The following is an 18,205-nucleotide window of genomic DNA, read 5'->3' as shown; positions in this document are numbered from 1 at the left end:
GACAAATATGCTATGTATTAACTCAGATGTGGATATTATCTATTAAGTCAATGGCAACAAGCTATAATCTGTAGACCCAAGAAACTAGATAGAGAGTCAGGGACTGGGGAGAAAGATAGCTCTTGTTAGAAAGGAAAAATAGATAGCTATAGATGAATGTGCGGGAGGGGGCTGGGGAGAGTAGGGATGAGGGAGGGAATATGGTTGAGACATTTAAAATTAAGGTGCATTTGACGGGTAGCATGGAAACCTACTAGAGGGGAAGCTTCCTAAAATATATACTTATATGAAGGTGATATAACTGAAATCACCAAATAATGCAGATACAAGAGTCCCAACTGGCCATCTCTTGTCACCAAACCAGGCTTTTGGTTACAGGACTGGGACACAGCTAATTGAGTTGTTGGCCAAAGGGGTCCCATGGGAACCCCCAAACAACCCAGGCTGTTGCCAAAACTATAGGTTGCTCTCCACAAATTGATGACCAAGCCCTATTGCTGAAGACAACATCTCTACAACTCATTGAGCATGGAGAAGTTGAGCTGGTGCCTACCTAGGACTTTCACTCAGCATCTTTGGTATAGGAAGGTGTTCTGTTCACTACCAAAAGAGGAACATAAAAATAAACCCTGTCTCAAACTGTTAGATTAACAATGGTGTCCTGCCTGGAAGATATGCTAGCATAATGGTGGCACAATGCTTGTGCAAGTAACCAACTGTCATAGTCTGTGTTCTGTTATTGTGGAGAGACACCAAGGCGATGGCAACTCCTATAATGGGAAGCATTTGGCTGGGGCTTGCTTACAGTTTCAGAGGCTTAGTCCATTTGTCATCAGAGTGGGAAGGCAGCCTGCAAGCAGAATGGTGCGAAAAAAGTAGCTTGAGAGTTCTACATTGGTCCAGCAGGCAGCAGGAAGAGAGCCACTGGACCCTGTGTGGGCTTCTGAATCCACAAAACCTACCGCAGTGATGCTCTTCCTCCAAAAAGGCCATACCTCTTAATTCTTTCAAATAATACCACTCCCTGCTGACCGTGCATTCAAATATGAGTCTATGGAAGCCAGTCTTATTCAAACTACCACACCCAATTTGACTTAAGGCCCACTCCATGAGATGGAACTCATACCCAATACTGCTAGAGTGACCAAGAACCTGACACTAGACAGCCCAGGGACCTAGGGAAAAACCAATTATTACTAAACTAAACAAACTGCAGTGATAAAAATGACTCCTAACGATGGACTCATAGATCAATGCCTTGCTCAGCTATTATCGGAGGGGCTTCTTCCTGCAGCAGATAAGGACAAATTTTTACAGAGACTCACAGCTGGACATTATGCAGAGATGAGAGACCTTCCAACACTAGGCCCTAAATGAGATATCCCTAGCAAATCCCTCCCCTTGAGGTTCAGGAAACCCTGAGAAAGATGAGGTGGAAAGAGCGTAAGAGCCAGAGGCATGGTGAGCATCAGGAAAATAAGTCCTTCTACATCACCACGAGCAAGGAAAGCTCATAGGACTCACAGAGACTGAGAAAGCATGTACAGGCAGGTCCTGCACCAAGTCCTTTACACATATATTATGGCTTCCGGCTTAGTGTTTTTATTGGATTCCTGAAGAGGCGAACTAGTAGATCTCTGATTTTTGGGTCCCTCTTGGGCTCTTTTCCTTCTGTTTGTTTGTCCAATTCCAAAGAGTTAGTTTTGTTTTAGATATTATATTGTATTATACGCCCTTAGATGCCTGTTTTACTAATGAGAAAGGGATTACATCTGGATGGGAAGTGGGGAGAAGCTGGGAGGAGGAGAGGGAAGGGAATGGTAATCAACATAGACTGTGTAAGAAAATTATTTCATTTTTAATTATTAATATGTGTCTGCTTGGGGAGTTGTATGCATAAGCATGAGAGCCTGCAGAGACCATAAACATCGGATCCCCTGGAGCTAGAGATACAGATGGTTGGAGCAGTCGAACAGTGGTGCTGGGAACTCAACTTGGGCTCTCTATGAGTGGTAAATACTCATTACCTCTCTCCATCTTTCCAGCCTCCTGATAGAAAGAAAGGAAGGAAGAGAGGGAGGGAGGGAGGAAGGGAAGGAAGGAAGGAAGGAAGGAAGGAAGGAAGGAAGGAAGGAAGGAAGGAAGGAAGGAAAGAAAGGCTTTTTTTTCAAATTTGGATTACAATGTCCTTTGGTGTGTTTGCTTTCTTATGATCTGTTGAGCTTTGCAAATCTATTTCCATTTAATTCATCAACATCTCCCCATCACCTGTTCAGACACGTGTGCCTCCATTCTCCTCTCTGATCTTCAGGGATTCTAAAGCACGGATCAGGCTTCTCTCATAACCCGATGCTCTGCTTTTCACTTTTTGAGACTTTAAAAGGAAATCTTGTTTTAATAGAAAAGCATTTCTTTCCGTTTGCTGTGTTGTCAGGTACACTGTACTCTCCCTGTCAGATGTCTAACTTTCTATTAATCAGTGTCCTCTTGTCTGACTGTGCTCTTGCAGCTTTCACTTTACATCTTGTTTATAGCTGGCATGACTAAACTTAAACATGATAAACTCAACATGATAACATTTTCCTTTACCTCTTGGGCACGGCTAGCACATCAATTGTTTTAACCTTCTTATCTTCTAATCTTAGCATCCTTGTCTTTCTGAGTCATTTAAAATATTTATTTTCATGTTATGGGTATAGTGTTGTGCTTCACGTATGTCAATGTATCATGTAAGTGCAGTAGAAAGCTTCAGATCCCTTGGTACTAGAGTTACGGACAGTTGGGAGCTACCATGTGGGTGCTGGGAACTGAACCTGGGTCCTCTGGGAGACTGGGACAATTCTGCAGCCTGTCTTGGTTGGATTTTTAGTCATTGATTTTTCTTTTCATTATGAGTTCTATTCTTCTAGTTCTTTCTGTGTATGAAAATTATGGATTAGAAACCAGGCACTGTGAGTTTTACCTTGGTAGCTGCTTGTGTTCACTTCTGTTTGTCTTCCAGAACCTGGCTGTTGGTATTCCTATGACTATGTGTAGTATCTATCTGGGGAATGGTGGAGTGTCTTAGAATTAACTTATTTTAGGTCTTCCTTTTGACATTTGTTAGGATCAGACCATCATTAAATCTAGGCCTAACAATGTCCAATAATGAAATGCCAGCTATGGAAGAGCCTTCTGCGTGTCCTATATATTACAGGTTTTCTGGTCTGTCTGGTGAAAAGAGGCTAAGGCCTGGTTGTATGTGTTAGGTTTTTATTTCTCTCAGATTGGCCTTCCCTGGCTAAAGCTTGCCCACATGCATGTGCTAGACCACACCCTATCTCTCCTCTTTAGGATGTTCTTCTGCAAACGCTTTGAGAACTGTTGCTACTTTAACCTCCAACAGACTCCTCAGTTCAAAGCAGATGCCAAGTTTAGCCAGTTCCTGGTCTCCTCTGTCACCGTCTGCAGACTGTCAAGGGACTAAACTACCACAGTCACAGGACTGTCACCAGCATCCTGTCACTGTCAGATGTCTTGAAACCACAGTTTTGTGTTTCACACCCCCCCCCCCGGGGTTTTATTTGTTCAGATGGAAGAGTCAATCTGATCATTGTGACTGTACACTGGTGAAACACAGACATCTTGGATACTTAAGACACTGGAGGATGCAGTTAATGCCAGCTCATTTCCTTGCACTTATAGCCTTGATATATATTATATGACTCCTCCCAGGTTTGTTTATTTTTCATCTGTAAAACTGGAACAATGATGTCATAAAAATTAAACTTATAAACTCACACTTATAAAAATCACTGAGCACAAAGCCTGGTGTACAGTAAGCACTCTAAGAATGGGGACTATTTTGTTATCTGGATTAATGGTTTGTATCAGACATTCCTTGTAGATGATTCTAGATCTAAAATATTTAGATTTTATTAGCTGAATCATTAAAATTACATAAAATAATTTTAAAAATTAAACTATGCCCTCAATATTTTAGTCATATATTTATTAGGTACAATTAAAAGGGACATTATCTATAAATAACTTCATCCTTGTCAAACTTTGTATTTTGTGTGCTACTTTTTCCTTCATTGATAGCATATTACAACACATTAGGAATCATTAGGTCACTTGAACTGTCTATTGGAAAAGTTTTTTATGTTCCTTCTAACTTGGAATTTATTATTCCATTGTTTGTTTGTTTGTTTGTTTTTGAGCAGGGTCTCATTATGTAGCCCTGGCTGACCTGAAACTCTTCTGCATAGACTATGCTGGTCTCAAATTCACAGAGATTCTCCTATTTCTGTCTCCTTAGTGTTGGGATTAAAGACATGAGCCATCAATCTGGCAAAACTGGAATTGATTATTTCTTGAAGTGAAGTTTACTCCACTGTCAATCTGGTTATTCTAGCCAGGAAATAAGGTAGTGTTTGTTTTCAAAAGGAGTACGTACTGAAAATGAGGTAATAAATATACTTCCAAAATGTTTCTAGACTGTAATATGTTAATGATAATCTAAGAAAATATTTGGTTGTAATTTGTCTGCTATACTGAAGAGTGTCAACAAGTAATATGAATTAGTTATGTAATTATTCAAGCTGCAAGAGGGCTTTTTCATCACAAAATTTTACATGAATAGTAACAATATTGTGCATTTGGAACCAATTTTAAAGGTTCACCATGCCCATTAATTTGCTTTCTTTGTATCCAAGCAATACTTAAAATAAACAAAAATTCATGACAATTAGTAAACAGTTATTTTAAAATATGCCCTCTCTGTTGCATAGCAACTATTGATCCCATTATGTGTTCCTTACATACTTTAAAATAATTAAGCACAGGTACAAAATGCTACCTACTTTTTAAAAACATTAAAAGCATTTAAGTTATTAAGTTTATTCTAATTTGTATGTTACATATTTGTAAAGAGAACATTTCATTCCTACGCAAAGGCACAGCGACCCAAGACAGATGACAATGTCATATGAGTGAGTCTCCTTTCTCACGAGAGGACTTTTAAGGAACTTTTTATTCACAGTCTTAATAGCTAACACAGTCAAGACGTTCTTATTATTTTCTGGTTTCACTGATCTGATCATGATTTACAGCTGGTTAAATAGTAACATTCATTATGAAGTGACGGTTTCTCAACTTTATAATCTAGGAGATTATACACACCACAGGACATCTATGAGGTCGGCGACATGTAGTAGAGAGAGCAAGCTCTGAGGAGGAACCATCCTGATCTGCACAGGATCCTTTTCACTATCAGGCTACCTTTGGACAAGGTGACAGCACTGTCAGATGCTAGCATTTTCTTAATCTCTGAGCAGGACTAGAATGATCCATAAAGACTTTTCTTCAATAGAATGCACCCCCAAACCCCAGTGGGATGTGAACAGGGAGAGCTTCTCAGGGAAGGCAGGAACGTTCACTCCATCAGACCTTAGGGGTTGGAGAAAATGACTGCCATCTCTCTAGCCTGGTTAACTCTATCACAACGCAATAGTCTGAGTCTAGGCAATCTCATAATAAATATTCTCAAACCACTTTACAAAGAGCTGCTTTCATCTCAAGACTTGTGGTCATGACAGACTATTTTTCCAGGCCTTTACCACAGTGCCCAAACTACTCTAACATCCAGTCATTAAAGTGTCCCCTGTTTTGGACTGTTTGGTTGATGATCTGGGTGGTGCTGGAATGGAACCCAAGGCCTTGCGCATGCTGAAAGGTCATCCTTTTGAGTATTAAAACATTTGAATGATAAGAATCAGGGAAAGGAACAAGAGCAGACCATCTATTTAACTAGACCAAGTATCATCAAAAACTCTAAGTGAGAGCTTTACATAAGAAGAACTAGGCCGACCATATGAAGTAAGACTGAGGCATTTACAGCAGCTCCAGCCCATAGTCTCAAATTTTATTCCCACCTATGTACAACTATACTTAACAGTGATTTTCTTCCTCACCTAGGCCCTCTTCAGTCCAGGCTGGCCTCAATGTCAGATTCTTTGTGCATCAGCCTTAGCACTGGGGTAACAGGTGTGTTAAGACCATAACCAGATGGTAATTTTATAGTCATAATCTATCTAAGGACAAAGAAGAAGGTATTGATTCATAGCAGGCTAGTACTGGTTGAGGATGTCTGACAACAAGAAATGGAAGTGACAAATTTAGAATCCAGCAGAGCCATTAACAGTGCATAAGGAGTTTCAATAAGCAGGGTGGCACAGGGAGGAACTACAAGAGGAGCCAACAGCTGGGAAGTGGCTGAGGTTATAAGCAAAGGATTCAGTCCCCAAGAAGAATCTGTAGTAGCTGAACAAATTATGAGGTCCAGAGCTACACCACCTGAATTTCAGCAGGAAGCTCCAGTTATAGAGAAAATGTAAGCCACAGGAAATCAGTGTGCTGGAGGCTGCGTGTAGTTCTCAGGCAGGGCTTGGCCTAGCATGTTCATAGCTTTGGGTTTCAAACCCAGCGCTACTCCCAGTTTGTTGTAACAAATGCTACAGTTGAGGAAGAGGACCTGTGCTGGGTACAGATGTAGTTGGAGGGAAGGTGGGAAGGCTCAGACTTCATGTGCAGGGTGGTCCCCATGGGTCAGTGAGGAGGACTGAAACTTGTGTCAAGGAGGCGCTGTGCTGCTGAGAAAGGAACTAACAGCTTACAGAGCCCGACTTATGATATTTAAACATATTTAAGTTATTCTTTGTTGAAACCTTGAAAAATATAGCGAAGTCTAAAGACCACAGTGGACTGTTTTCATGCTCGGAGAAAAAACAGTTCTTACATTTGCTCATTTAACTTTACCAGAGTAAAATGGTTACAGTTGAATAACTAATAATTTAAAATCATTTCTATTCTCTTATCTTAGGAGCAAAGAAATGAGAGTTATTAGTATTTCTATAGTTTATTAAATATGATCAAATTTAGATTCTGATACTTGCTGGAAAAAAGTTAATATTTAAAGATTAAAATGCTTTCTGCATAAGAACCAAGAAATATCCTAAGATCACAGGATTACAAAATCTATTTTTTCATTTTCCCTTTTTACTTCTTACCACATTATCTAATATTTTGGAAAATGCATATATCTTAAGTATATTCAGAGTAGGACGTTTCCAGATGGAAGCAGAAGAATTGGCCAAAGCAAAGACACCTATCTGGAACAGTCTTTGGGCAAATTAATACAATGTTTTAAAAGCAAGCTAGACACATGCAGTTGAACCACAGTCTTACCTTCTCCCTCCAGCTGTCATCACTCAGCAGCTTCTGTCTCAGGGTTTCCTGCAGCTGCTGGATGCTTTTCTGATGAGAAACCAGCATCAATTCCCTGAAAACCACAAACCCAACAGATGAGTGGGGACTCAACCCTCAGGATCGCCCAGAGTTCCAATTCCCATCTCCTCAGATGGGATTCATTCACAACATAATATGCTTACTCTTTAACAACACAGATATTGCTTTGGAGTGAAATCCCAGTCACGCTGACTTGTCACTCCCTTGCTCTGTCACATCCATTCGAGAGCAGCTGGCCAGAAGTCAAGGGCTGAGGAAATAGATGCTCAGTGGGTAAAGTGCTTGCTGTACAAGAGGAAGAACCTGAGTTTAGAATTCCAGAACCCACAGAAAGCCAGGTGTGGTAGCATGCTTCTAGAATATCGGAGCTCCCACAGCAAGATGGGAAGCAGAGACACGATAATCGCAGAAGCTCTCGAGCCTGCTAGCCTCATATACGCTGTGGTGAACAGAAGGCAATGCCTCAAATGAAGTAGAAGACGAGGTTCAATACCTGAGGCCACATTTACACACACACACACACACACACACACACACACACACACACACACAATCTCCCACCATCATGAACACAAGATTTTTAAAAGCCCCACAGTCATATCAAGTATCTTTTTCAATCATGTTGCTATAAAACTAGAAATCAGTAAGAAAAATTTCAACACTATACATGCAAGTGAATGTTAAATAACTTATTCTTGAATAGCCAATGATCAAGAAATGAATTTAATTTTTTTCTTGAAACAAATGAGAGTGGAGGCACATACATCAAAACTCTGTGATAGGGCAAAAAGTGTCAAGAGTCAAGTTCTCGAAAGTCAATAGCCGGGTGACAGACACAGAAAAGCTTAACTACACAACTGATGGCTACATGTCACAGAACAAATGATAACAAGCCAAACACGAAATTAGAAGAAGGAAATAGAAAACATTTCAGACCATAAGAAAATGAAAGAGATGATAACAAATGCAGCTATAGTTTGTTTTCTGTTGCTATGATGAGGACCATAGCCAGAGTAGCCTGTGGGGAAAAGGGTTTATTTGACATACATGTCCTAATCACAGTCCATCACTGAGTAAAGCCAGGGCAGGAACTCAAGCGGAATAGAAACCTGGAGGCAGAAAGTGAAGCAAAGTCCTCGGAGGAACACTGGTTCTTCTTATGTTCCCTATGGACTGGTCAGTTTACTTCCTTACACGACCAGTATTGTCACCCACGGACACTGCACACACCAATAAGTAAGCTAGAAAATGGGAGACTTGTTTCAAGACAGCTGCAGACACTGACACCTGCGGGGCTGTGTGCTGCTCTAAGGAGTCTGAGAGACCCACAGAGGCTCCGAGGGAGATGCTGCCATGGAGGATAAGCCTGCAGAGTGCTCAGTATCTCTGGAACAACAATAACAACAAAAAGCAATCTTATGGGAAGATTTTTTTTTAAAGGTGGTTTCATGGAATTGGACAAAAAGTGGTGGAAGGAATGGCATGCATAGCCAAAAAGTGCAACTAGAGATGTGGTGGCAACAGGTGTGGGAGCACAGCCACGGTGGGAGCACAGTCACGGGCACCTCCACTCAGGCTTCTGCTGGGGAGGAGAGAGCACAGGGTGGTGGTGCTACAAACACAATTGTCATGCTTGGGGTACCTGAAGAGCAGCTGGTGCCAAGAGCAGTGTAGTATACAACAGCCTGAAGTTCTTGCAGGTCCTGCCCCTAATTCTGAACAATAAGATCTCCAAGATGAAGACTGGTTTATTTTCTAGATTAAGCCTCCTAAAAAGGCCTCTATGATCCATGCTGTGGCAGGAGGCCATGTCGATGCCCATGATCAGGGCTGCCACGGGAGACCGTGTTGATGTCTATGGTCCACACTGGGGCTGGAATGGTTTGTGGTTCATGATGCAGTTGGAATTCATGTTAATGTCTGGAGACCATGTTGAGGTCTGTGTTTCATGTTGCTGCTGGAGGCTGTATGGATGTCTATGTTCCTGCCACAGGGAACCACATGGAAGTTTATGATTTGTGCTGCTGCAGGCTGCCGTAGACAGGGAAGCTTCTTTTGTAGTGGGATCAATGACTGAAGACTCCCGAGACTGAGACACACTGATGGCTTCTGTGACTCCCTGCCCCCGAAAACAAAAAGAAATAGTCCAGACAGGAAGCCATTGAAGAGTCCTTAAAAACTGTGATAAAGATGTTGAAGTGTAGCTCTTCATAGTTGGTTTCTGGTGGGGGTTGGGAAGGACTCAGTTTTCTTTAAGGGGCTGGTCACTGGGAGATTGACCGTACTCCAATGAGCATATGGGCAGCACAAATTGGACTTGGTGTATTTTGGGGGTGGGTGAGCATAAGGGTGGGAGAGTGGACCTGGGAGGAATGGGAAGAGAGTGTGATTTGGGTGCATTTGCCGTGATCATATAGTGATTAGTAATATGCGTTGTGTATGAAATTCTCAAATAATTACTAAAAATACTATTTGGGGGGGGAAAATATTTCACAGACTTGATTACAGGCCAATATGATTTTTTTTCAATTGAGGTTCACTCTTTGGATGACCTGGCTGAGCGTCAAATTGACAAAAACTAAATCAGCATAAACACGAAAAATCAAAGTATGAACAGCTGGGGGCTGTTAAATGTGTATTGCTTACACAGAAGCCCTGAACTGGCTCTTAACACCAACACAAGGGCCTCACAAAGCCTATAACTACAGCTGCATGATATTCAGTGTCTGCCTCTGCTTCCCTAAGAGGGCCTGTGACAAGTGTACACTCCTACCCTATGTACACATGAGAAAGACTTTTTAAAAAAAATCACATATGGCCATATGTGGTAGCATGCTCTTTTAATCCTAGTACAGGCAGATTTCTGTGAGGTTGAGGCCAGCCTTGTTACATAGCAAGTTCCAGGACAGCCAGGGCTATGTAGTGAGTCCTTAACTTAAAAAAAAAAAATCAGAGATGAAAAGAGACATTACAATGGGTAACACAGAAACTGATAATTTCCTGAACCCATATGCTTTCCAGAAGCTGAACCATGATGTAGAAGAAAACTGAAGAGAACAATAACAGGAAATGAAACGGAATCTGTGATTTAAAAAGCAAGTCTCCCATCAAAGAAAAGTCCAGAACAAGATAACTGTACTGCTAAATTCTGCCAAAGATTTAAAGAAGAACTTATGTCAGGTTCTTCTTACCCTACTCCACAAAATGCAATATGAGGGCACCTTTCCAAACAGACATTGATACCAGCCTTATTCCACTGTTACCACAACCACACAAGAACATCTCAGCTGTAACAAGGTGATAACTCTGATGAACACAGATACAAAAATCCTCAACAAAACATTAGCAAACATTAAAAAGATTATTATTATTATTATCATTATTATTATTCATAATAGGTAAACATATCTAAATCAGTAAGCAAAATAAAGTATACTGTCAAAATGAAGGACAAAAGCTATTTGATCACCTCAATTTATGAAAATGCTTTTGACAAAATTCAACACTCAACACTGAACAACTTAGGTGTAGAAAGAAAATACATATACTTCAACAGAATACAATAAGCTAGCATCTAATTTTGTACTGCATAAGAAAAACCTGAGGACATTCTCTCATAATATCCAGAGCAAGACCACCAGTTGTATTCAGCATAGGGCTGAAAGCCCCAGGCAGAGCAATCAAGCAAAGGACAGAGATAAAGACAAATGAAATGGAAATGAGAACTTGAAATTGTCGATATTTGCAGATGGCGTGCTCTTACATAGAGAAAAACTCAGACTCGACCAAACACCTATAGAGATTAATACACAAATTTAGGAAAGTTGCCAGATACAAAATGTAGAAACTAATGTTATTAAATACCAATAGCAAATTATCTAAAATAGGAACCAAGAAAATAATCCCGTTTTTTCAGTAACTATAGTGATAAAAACTGCATGGTATTGGTACAGAGACAGGCAGGCAGATCAATGGAATAGAATTGAAGACCCAGAAATGAACCCACACACCTATGGTCACTTGATCTTTGATAAAAAAGCTAAAACCATCCAGTGGAAAAAGGACAGCATTTTCAACAAATGGTGCTGGTTCAACTGGTGGTCAACATGTAGAAGAATGCAAATTGATCCATTCTTATCTCCTTGTACAAAGCTCAATTCCAAGTGGATCAAGGACCTCCACATAAAACCAGATACAGTGAATCTAACAGAAGAGAAAGTGGGGGAAAAGCTTCAAACACATAGGCACAGGGGAAACTTTCCTGAACAGAACACCAATGGCTTATGCTCTAAGATCAAGAATCCACAAAGGAGACCTCATAAAGTTGCAAAGCTTCTGTAAGGCAAAGGACACTGTCAATAGGACAAAACGACAACCAACAGATTGGGAAAAGATCTTTACCAATCCTACATCTGATAGAGGGCTAATATCCAATATATACAAAGAACTGAAGAAATTAGACTCCAGACAACCAAATAACCCTATTAAAAACTGGGGTACAGAGCTAAACAAAGAATTCTCAACTGAGGAAACTCGAATGGCCAAGAAGCACATAAAAAAATGTTCAATGTCCTTAGTCATCAGGGAAATGCAAATCAAAACAACCCTGAGATTTCACCTCACACCAGTCAGAATGGCTAAGATCAAATCTCAGGTGATAGCAGATGCTGGTGAGGATGTGAAGAAAGAGGAACCCCTCTCCATTGCTGGTGGGATTGCAAGCTGGTACAACTACTCTGGAAATCAGTTGGGCGGTTCCTCAGAAAATTGGACATAGTCCTACCTGAGGACCCAGCTATATCACTCCTGGGCATATACCCAAAAGATGCTGCAACATGTAATAAGGACACATGCTCTACTCTGTTCATAGCAGTCATATTTATAATAGCCAGAAGCTGGAAACAACCCAGATGTCCCTCAACAGAGGAACAGATACAGAAAATGTGGTTCATTTACACAATGGAGTACTACTCAGCTATTAAAAACAATGAATTTGAAAAATTCTTAGGCAAATGGATAGAACTAGAAAATATCATCCTGAGTGAGGTAACCCAGTCACAAAAGAACACACATGGTATGCACTTGCTGATAAGTGGATTAGCCCAAAAGCTCGAAATACCCAAGATACAATTCACAGATCTTATGAAAGTCAAGAAGAAAGAAGGCAAAAGTGTGGATATTTCAGTGCTCAGAAGGGGGAACAAAATACTCACAGGAGGAAATATGGAGACAAAGTGTGGAGCAGAGACTGAAGGAAAGGTCATCCAGAGACTGCCCCACCTGGGGATTCATCCCATAAACAGTTGCCAAACCTGGATGCTACTGTGGGTGCTGGGAAGTGCTTGCTGACTGGAGTCTGATATGGCTGTCTCCTGAGAGGTTCTGCCAGAGCCTGACAAATATTGAGGTGAATGCTCGCAGCCAATCATTGGACTGAGCGCAATGGAGGAGGAGTTGGAGGAGGAGGAGTTGATGGAGGAGTTGGAGAAGGGACTGAAGGAGCTGAGGCGGTTTACAGCCCTGTGGGGGGAGCAACAGTGTCAACTGGTCAGACCCCCTGGAGTTCCTGGAGACTTGTTTACCAACCAAAGAGTACACATGGAGGGACCCATGGCTCTGGCCACAAATGTGGCAGAGGATGGCCTTGTTGGACATCAGTAGGAGGAACGACCCTTGGTCCTATGGGGGTTTGATGCCCCAGTGCAGGGGAATACCAGGGCAGGAAGGAGGGAGTGGGTGGGTAGGGAACACCCTCATAGAGGCAGGGGGAAGGGGGATGGGATAAGGGGTTTCCAGAGGGGAAACCTGGAGAGGGGATAACGTTTGAAATGTAAATAAAGAAAATATCCAATAAAATAAAAAATTTAAAAAATTTAAAAATTTAAAAAATAAAATAATAAAATGAATGGGAGTACATCTAACCATTAGGATGAAAGTTCTCTACAATGAAACTAGATAAAACTAAATTTAAAATTTGAAGAGACAATAAATTAAAATACATTCTGTGTTTCTCGATTAGATGAATCACTACTGTTAAAATGTACATATTGCCAAAAGTTGTTTATAGAGTCATTATAATCCCTACCAAACACATTCTTCAGACAACCAGGGGAAACAATCCTGAAAGTTCTCTGGACCACAGGCATATGTGCATACACATACACACACACACACACACACACATATAAATGCACATACACACACACACACAAATTTGTACACACATACATGTACCCACAAGAGCATTAATAGACAAGACAGTGTTTACCAAAGGGAAGAAAAGCAGAGGGAATTATGCTAAATAATTTCAAAATAAGCTACAAAGTTGTAATAATCAAACAGCAGGAAACTGGCAGAGCCAGACACAACAGGCACTGGAGTAGAACAGGAACTGTGTATGTGGGTCCATACTATGACCATGGACTTCTAACAAACACTCAGAGTGTAGGGGAGGAAGGACAGTCATGTCAATAAATAATCATCAGAAAATTTAGTAGACAGAGAATGAAATTAGATCCCTTAACTGACCAGTTAGTTGCAAAAATCAATCTAAAAGTGAATTAAAGGCCCAAAGGTAAGACCTGGAAAAATGAAGCAAGTGGAAGAAAATATGAAGGATTAGAACATCTGAACAGGCAAGGCCTTTTTAGAGAAGACCTAAAAATTACAGTAAACAAAAGCATAAATCGACAAATGGAATTATGACAAAGCAAAAAACCTCGTGCAGAGCAAAGGAAGCAGCCATCGGGCTGAAGAAGCAAGTTACATCATGGGAGGCCATACTGGTAAATCACACAGCTGATAAAGAGTAACAATCAAGGTATAAGAAATTCAAATAATATCAAAACCCTGGTATGACAGTAAACGTCTCTGAAGAGAAGGAAAGCAAATGACTCAGCAGGTACATGCAAAATCCTCAATACCACCGATCACTAGGAAGCTCAAATCAAAGCTTATATGAGCCATATCACTCTATCCAGTAAGAATGGCTACGCCAAAATGAGAAACTGCAGAAAAGAGAACCCTTTCTCACTGTGGTTGGGAATGTAAATTAGTATAGCCATTTTGGAGAACACGATTGAAGGTCCTTAAAAAACTAAAAATAGAACTACCATCTGGTCTCATGGCTGGGTATGGATCAAAGGGGTTGGGGAATCAGTATGTCGAGAAGACATCCGCACATCCGTGTGCAGTGCAGCAATAGCCAAGAAATGGAAAGAAGCTAGTATCTATCACAGGAATACAGAAAAGTTTGGTAAAACAAAATAGCATACTATGGCAGTTACAAAGAAGGAACTCCTGCCGTTTGTGACGATGTGGTTAGAACTGGAGATCATTGTGTTAAGTGAAATAAGCTAGGCACAGGAAGACAAGCAAGCGCTGCATGATCTCATGGATATGTGGTTTACAAAGAGTTGATCTCATAAGGTTTAAGGATAGAGTAGTGGTTACCAGAGGTGGGAGAGGCCAAGAGTAGAGAGAGGTGAAGCACGTGCTCAGTGATGACTGATTACACTAATGGTAACTGTGTGCCACACTTCCAAAAGCTCTTGGGAGGAGTCTTATCATCCCAAAGGGTTTAACTTTACTTAACTACATATATATGTATACACACACACACACACACACACACACACACACACACACACACACACATATATATATATATATATATATATATATATATATATATATATATAGTATGTGACTTTAGGTAAATATAAAACAATGATTCCCTATATGTTTTTCAAGCATTCTAAGCATTATTTATCCCCCCTTCCTCCCTTTCTACTTCCATTCTCTTAAACTAATATAATGCCTTGCTTCACTCTAAATATTTATCCTTCTGCCCACAGATAACGTAACTCATACCCATTTTCTTTGAAGCAGAAGGAGTCCATTACAGAAAACCATAACTAGCCAAAAATATAGACAACTGACTGTGGGTTACCCAGCCACAACTGATACATCTTCAGCTCAACTCCTGCACCAAAGGTGCAGGGAACATCTCAGAAGACAGAAAGATTATAAGAGTTCAAGGACCAGCAAGTCTGTTGTGAGATTGTGCCTTCTAGTTATAGGGAAGCTACACCCATAAATCTAAACAACATGGCTGCCTAAACGGAACTTGAACAATTCCAACATTAGTTGACAACTCAAGGTAGATGGAGTGAGGGAGGGGCAGGAATTTCATAAGGCCCCACTTCTATATGAAGAACTAGAAGCAATTAACAACTGATGAAAGAGGGAGAATTAGTTTCCCTAGGAATAAGTCCCTAAAATCATTGCCCACTATCAAGTGTTCACCCCAGAAATATGAATATAGGCAAAGCTGAACAGATGAGCAAGATGGCTTTATATATATATTTGTTACACACACACACACACACACACACAATGGTTAAAGAGAAGGAAGCCATGCATTTGGGAGGGAGAGGAGCCATAGCATGGATAGGAAGAAGGAAAGGGAAAGGGGGGATGATGTAATTATATTTTAAGTTTTTGCAGATTTCAGCAGCAAGTTCTCCATAGATTATTTCCTGAGTGAACCACACATTTTCCTTGCCCTTTCTAATGCCAAAAGATGCATTTTTGTGTTTTTAAGTCACCATTCTGAAATTTATAAGAACTTAATTTGTATTTTTTTTGTAAGTGATAAACACACTTCTCTTTATTGTTATTAAGGTTTTGCCAGTGCCTTTCAGTTACAGAGCACTTATTTAATTCCACTATTGGCCATGGTCTGGGCCCTGCAAACTCCCTTCCCCTTCACCTCAAAGGGAGCTCCTTTATATGTGGCCACACACTCATCATTGGTGTGCAGGTCAGGCTGGATCTGCTCCCAGATCTTCTTCTTAGGGTTCAGCTCCTTGTCAGGCTCTCCAGGGAAAGCATCAAAAGTAATTCTGTCTCCAGGAACAGACCCGTGGGGAGGGGCCAGAATTTCCACTTTCTCTGGTGAACTGGCACACATCACCATTGCTTGAGACAGTACTCCCCGCATTTTTGCAGGCTTCAGATTACAAAGTAAAACCACCATCCGATTTTGCATCTGTTCTAGAGGAACGTGATTCACCAGCCCGCTGACGACCGTTCGTGGGGCGGCTTCTCCCACATCGACTTTTTCCACATACAGTGAATCTGCATCGGGGTGTTTCTTGGCAGTAACGATACAACCAATTCGAAGATCCAGGCGCGACACGTCTATAGGCTTAGAGTCAGCACTTGCTGCTGCTGACTGCTGCTTCTTCTCCTTTTTCTCTCCTTTCTTTTCAGTCTTCTTTCTTTTCTTTTCTTCTCCTCCTCCTCCTTTGATCTGTTCTTTTGTACCAGAAGAGGTGGTGGTTGTTACTGATGGAGACCGTATCACACTTTCAGAAACAGTACAATTAGTCTCTAGTGAAGTACTCGATGGAAGAGGTACTTGCTTCACTCCATTGTGAATTTCTGCCTGAATCAGCTCTTGCTTTAGTTCTTCTATTTCTTTTTTCAGTTTAGCATTTTCAACTCGAAGTTTCTTTTCTTCTCTCAAAGTTGCCTGCAAAATTGCTTTCTCCTTGAGAAGAGCAACCTGCTGCTTGAGATACTCAATGATCTGATCCGCCTCTGCACCCTTCTGCTCCAGCCTCTTCAGAACAGCATCATTAGCTGCCATCTTTCCCCAGAATCGGCAGAAAATCATGAAGCGGTGAACCGCAGCTCTTGAGCAGCCTTAATTTGTATTTTTAAAGTGAAATGAGATAGATATTGTGGTTTGAATAAAATGAACCCACCCCATAGGTCCATAGGGAGTGGCACTTATTAGAAGGCATGGGCTTGTCAGAGTGGGTGTAGCCTTGCTGGAGGAAGTGTGTCACTGTGGGGGCAGGCTTTGAGGTCTCCTATATTAAAGCTACACCCAGTGAGTCACACAGTCTCCTTCCACCTGTGGATCAAGATGTAAAACTCTCAGCTCCTCCTCCAGCACCATGCCTGCTTGCACTCTTTCATGTTTTCCTCCATGACGATAATGAACCTCTGAAACTGTAAGCCAGCCCAAATTAAGTGTTTTGTTTTTTTTTTTATAGGAGTTGCTGTGGTCATGGTGTCTTTTCACAGCAATAGAAATCCTAACTAAGACAAGCTGGCACCAAGAATGGGCTATTGTTGTGATAGGTCTAACCACGCTTTTGTTTGGAGGAATGTGGACTCTGGAACTTTGGACTTTTAGAAAAATAGTTGTGGGCTACTAACCACTAAGTGGGGGTTAATGGGTCTTCATAGTAGAAACATGGAAGACATTGTGCTGAGGGTAACTTGATCTGCAGGGTCCTGGCTCAAGAAGTTTCAGAGGAGAAGAATATTTCTATGTATTCTGTGTGTCCTAAAGACTATTCTTATAATATTTTGGCTAACAACATGGCTGCCTTTTGCTCTTGTTTGAAAAAATCTGTTCGAGGATAAAGTGAAGAATTTTGTATTAATTCGGTTGGCAGAGGAAATATCAAAACAACCTAGTATTGACTCTGTCATGTGTTTTTCAGTGTTCACTCTTAAGGATATCTATAATGAAAAAAGGAGAAGGCTAAACAATGAAAAATATAAAATGGAGAAAAGGAGCACCAGGAAGTGGAATGGAGCTAAATCCTGTGTTCACGGAGATGAACAGATTAAACAAAAGCCTGGCATTAAATGGGATAAAGGAGTAGTGACCTCAGGGTAAGATCCTACCCTGCTAGGCTTTCAACTTACAAAAAAGAATTAGAGAATAGTCTGGTGGTATATGCCTTTAGTCTCAATACTCAGGAGACAGAGGCAAGACGATTTCTGAGTTCAAGGCCAGCCTTTTTTCTATGACAGCCAAGCTTAGGCAGTGAAGTTAACCACTGGGGGGATGGGGGGAGGAGTTGGGGACAAAACCTAGTGAAGATATAATTGA

At 40.9% G+C, this 18,205-nt stretch overlaps 1 protein-coding gene and 1 pseudogene across 1 annotated transcript in view; both read right to left on the bottom strand.

Moving 5' to 3' along the window:
* Lekr1 (leucine, glutamate and lysine rich 1) overlaps positions 1–18,205 on the bottom strand; it is a 168,304-nt gene that overhangs the window by 21,257 nt on the left and 128,842 nt on the right. The window contains exon 10 of the mRNA XM_028763565.1: positions 7,228–7,321. Within this exon, the coding sequence (XP_028619398.1) occupies positions 7,228–7,321 (94 nt within the window). The remainder of the gene's footprint in view (positions 1–7,227; positions 7,322–18,205) is intronic.
* On the bottom strand, positions 15,935–16,969 carry LOC114617885 (annotated as a pseudogene).

This window comes from Grammomys surdaster, unplaced genomic scaffold (assembly GCF_004785775.1).
Source record: "Grammomys surdaster isolate TR1022 unplaced genomic scaffold, NIH_TR_1.0 139, whole genome shotgun sequence".
Classification (NCBI taxonomy): Eukaryota; Metazoa; Chordata; class Mammalia; order Rodentia; family Muridae; genus Grammomys; species Grammomys surdaster.
The sequence above is the reverse complement of the archived record's forward strand: the minus strand, read 5'-3'. Positions and strand labels throughout refer to the sequence as shown.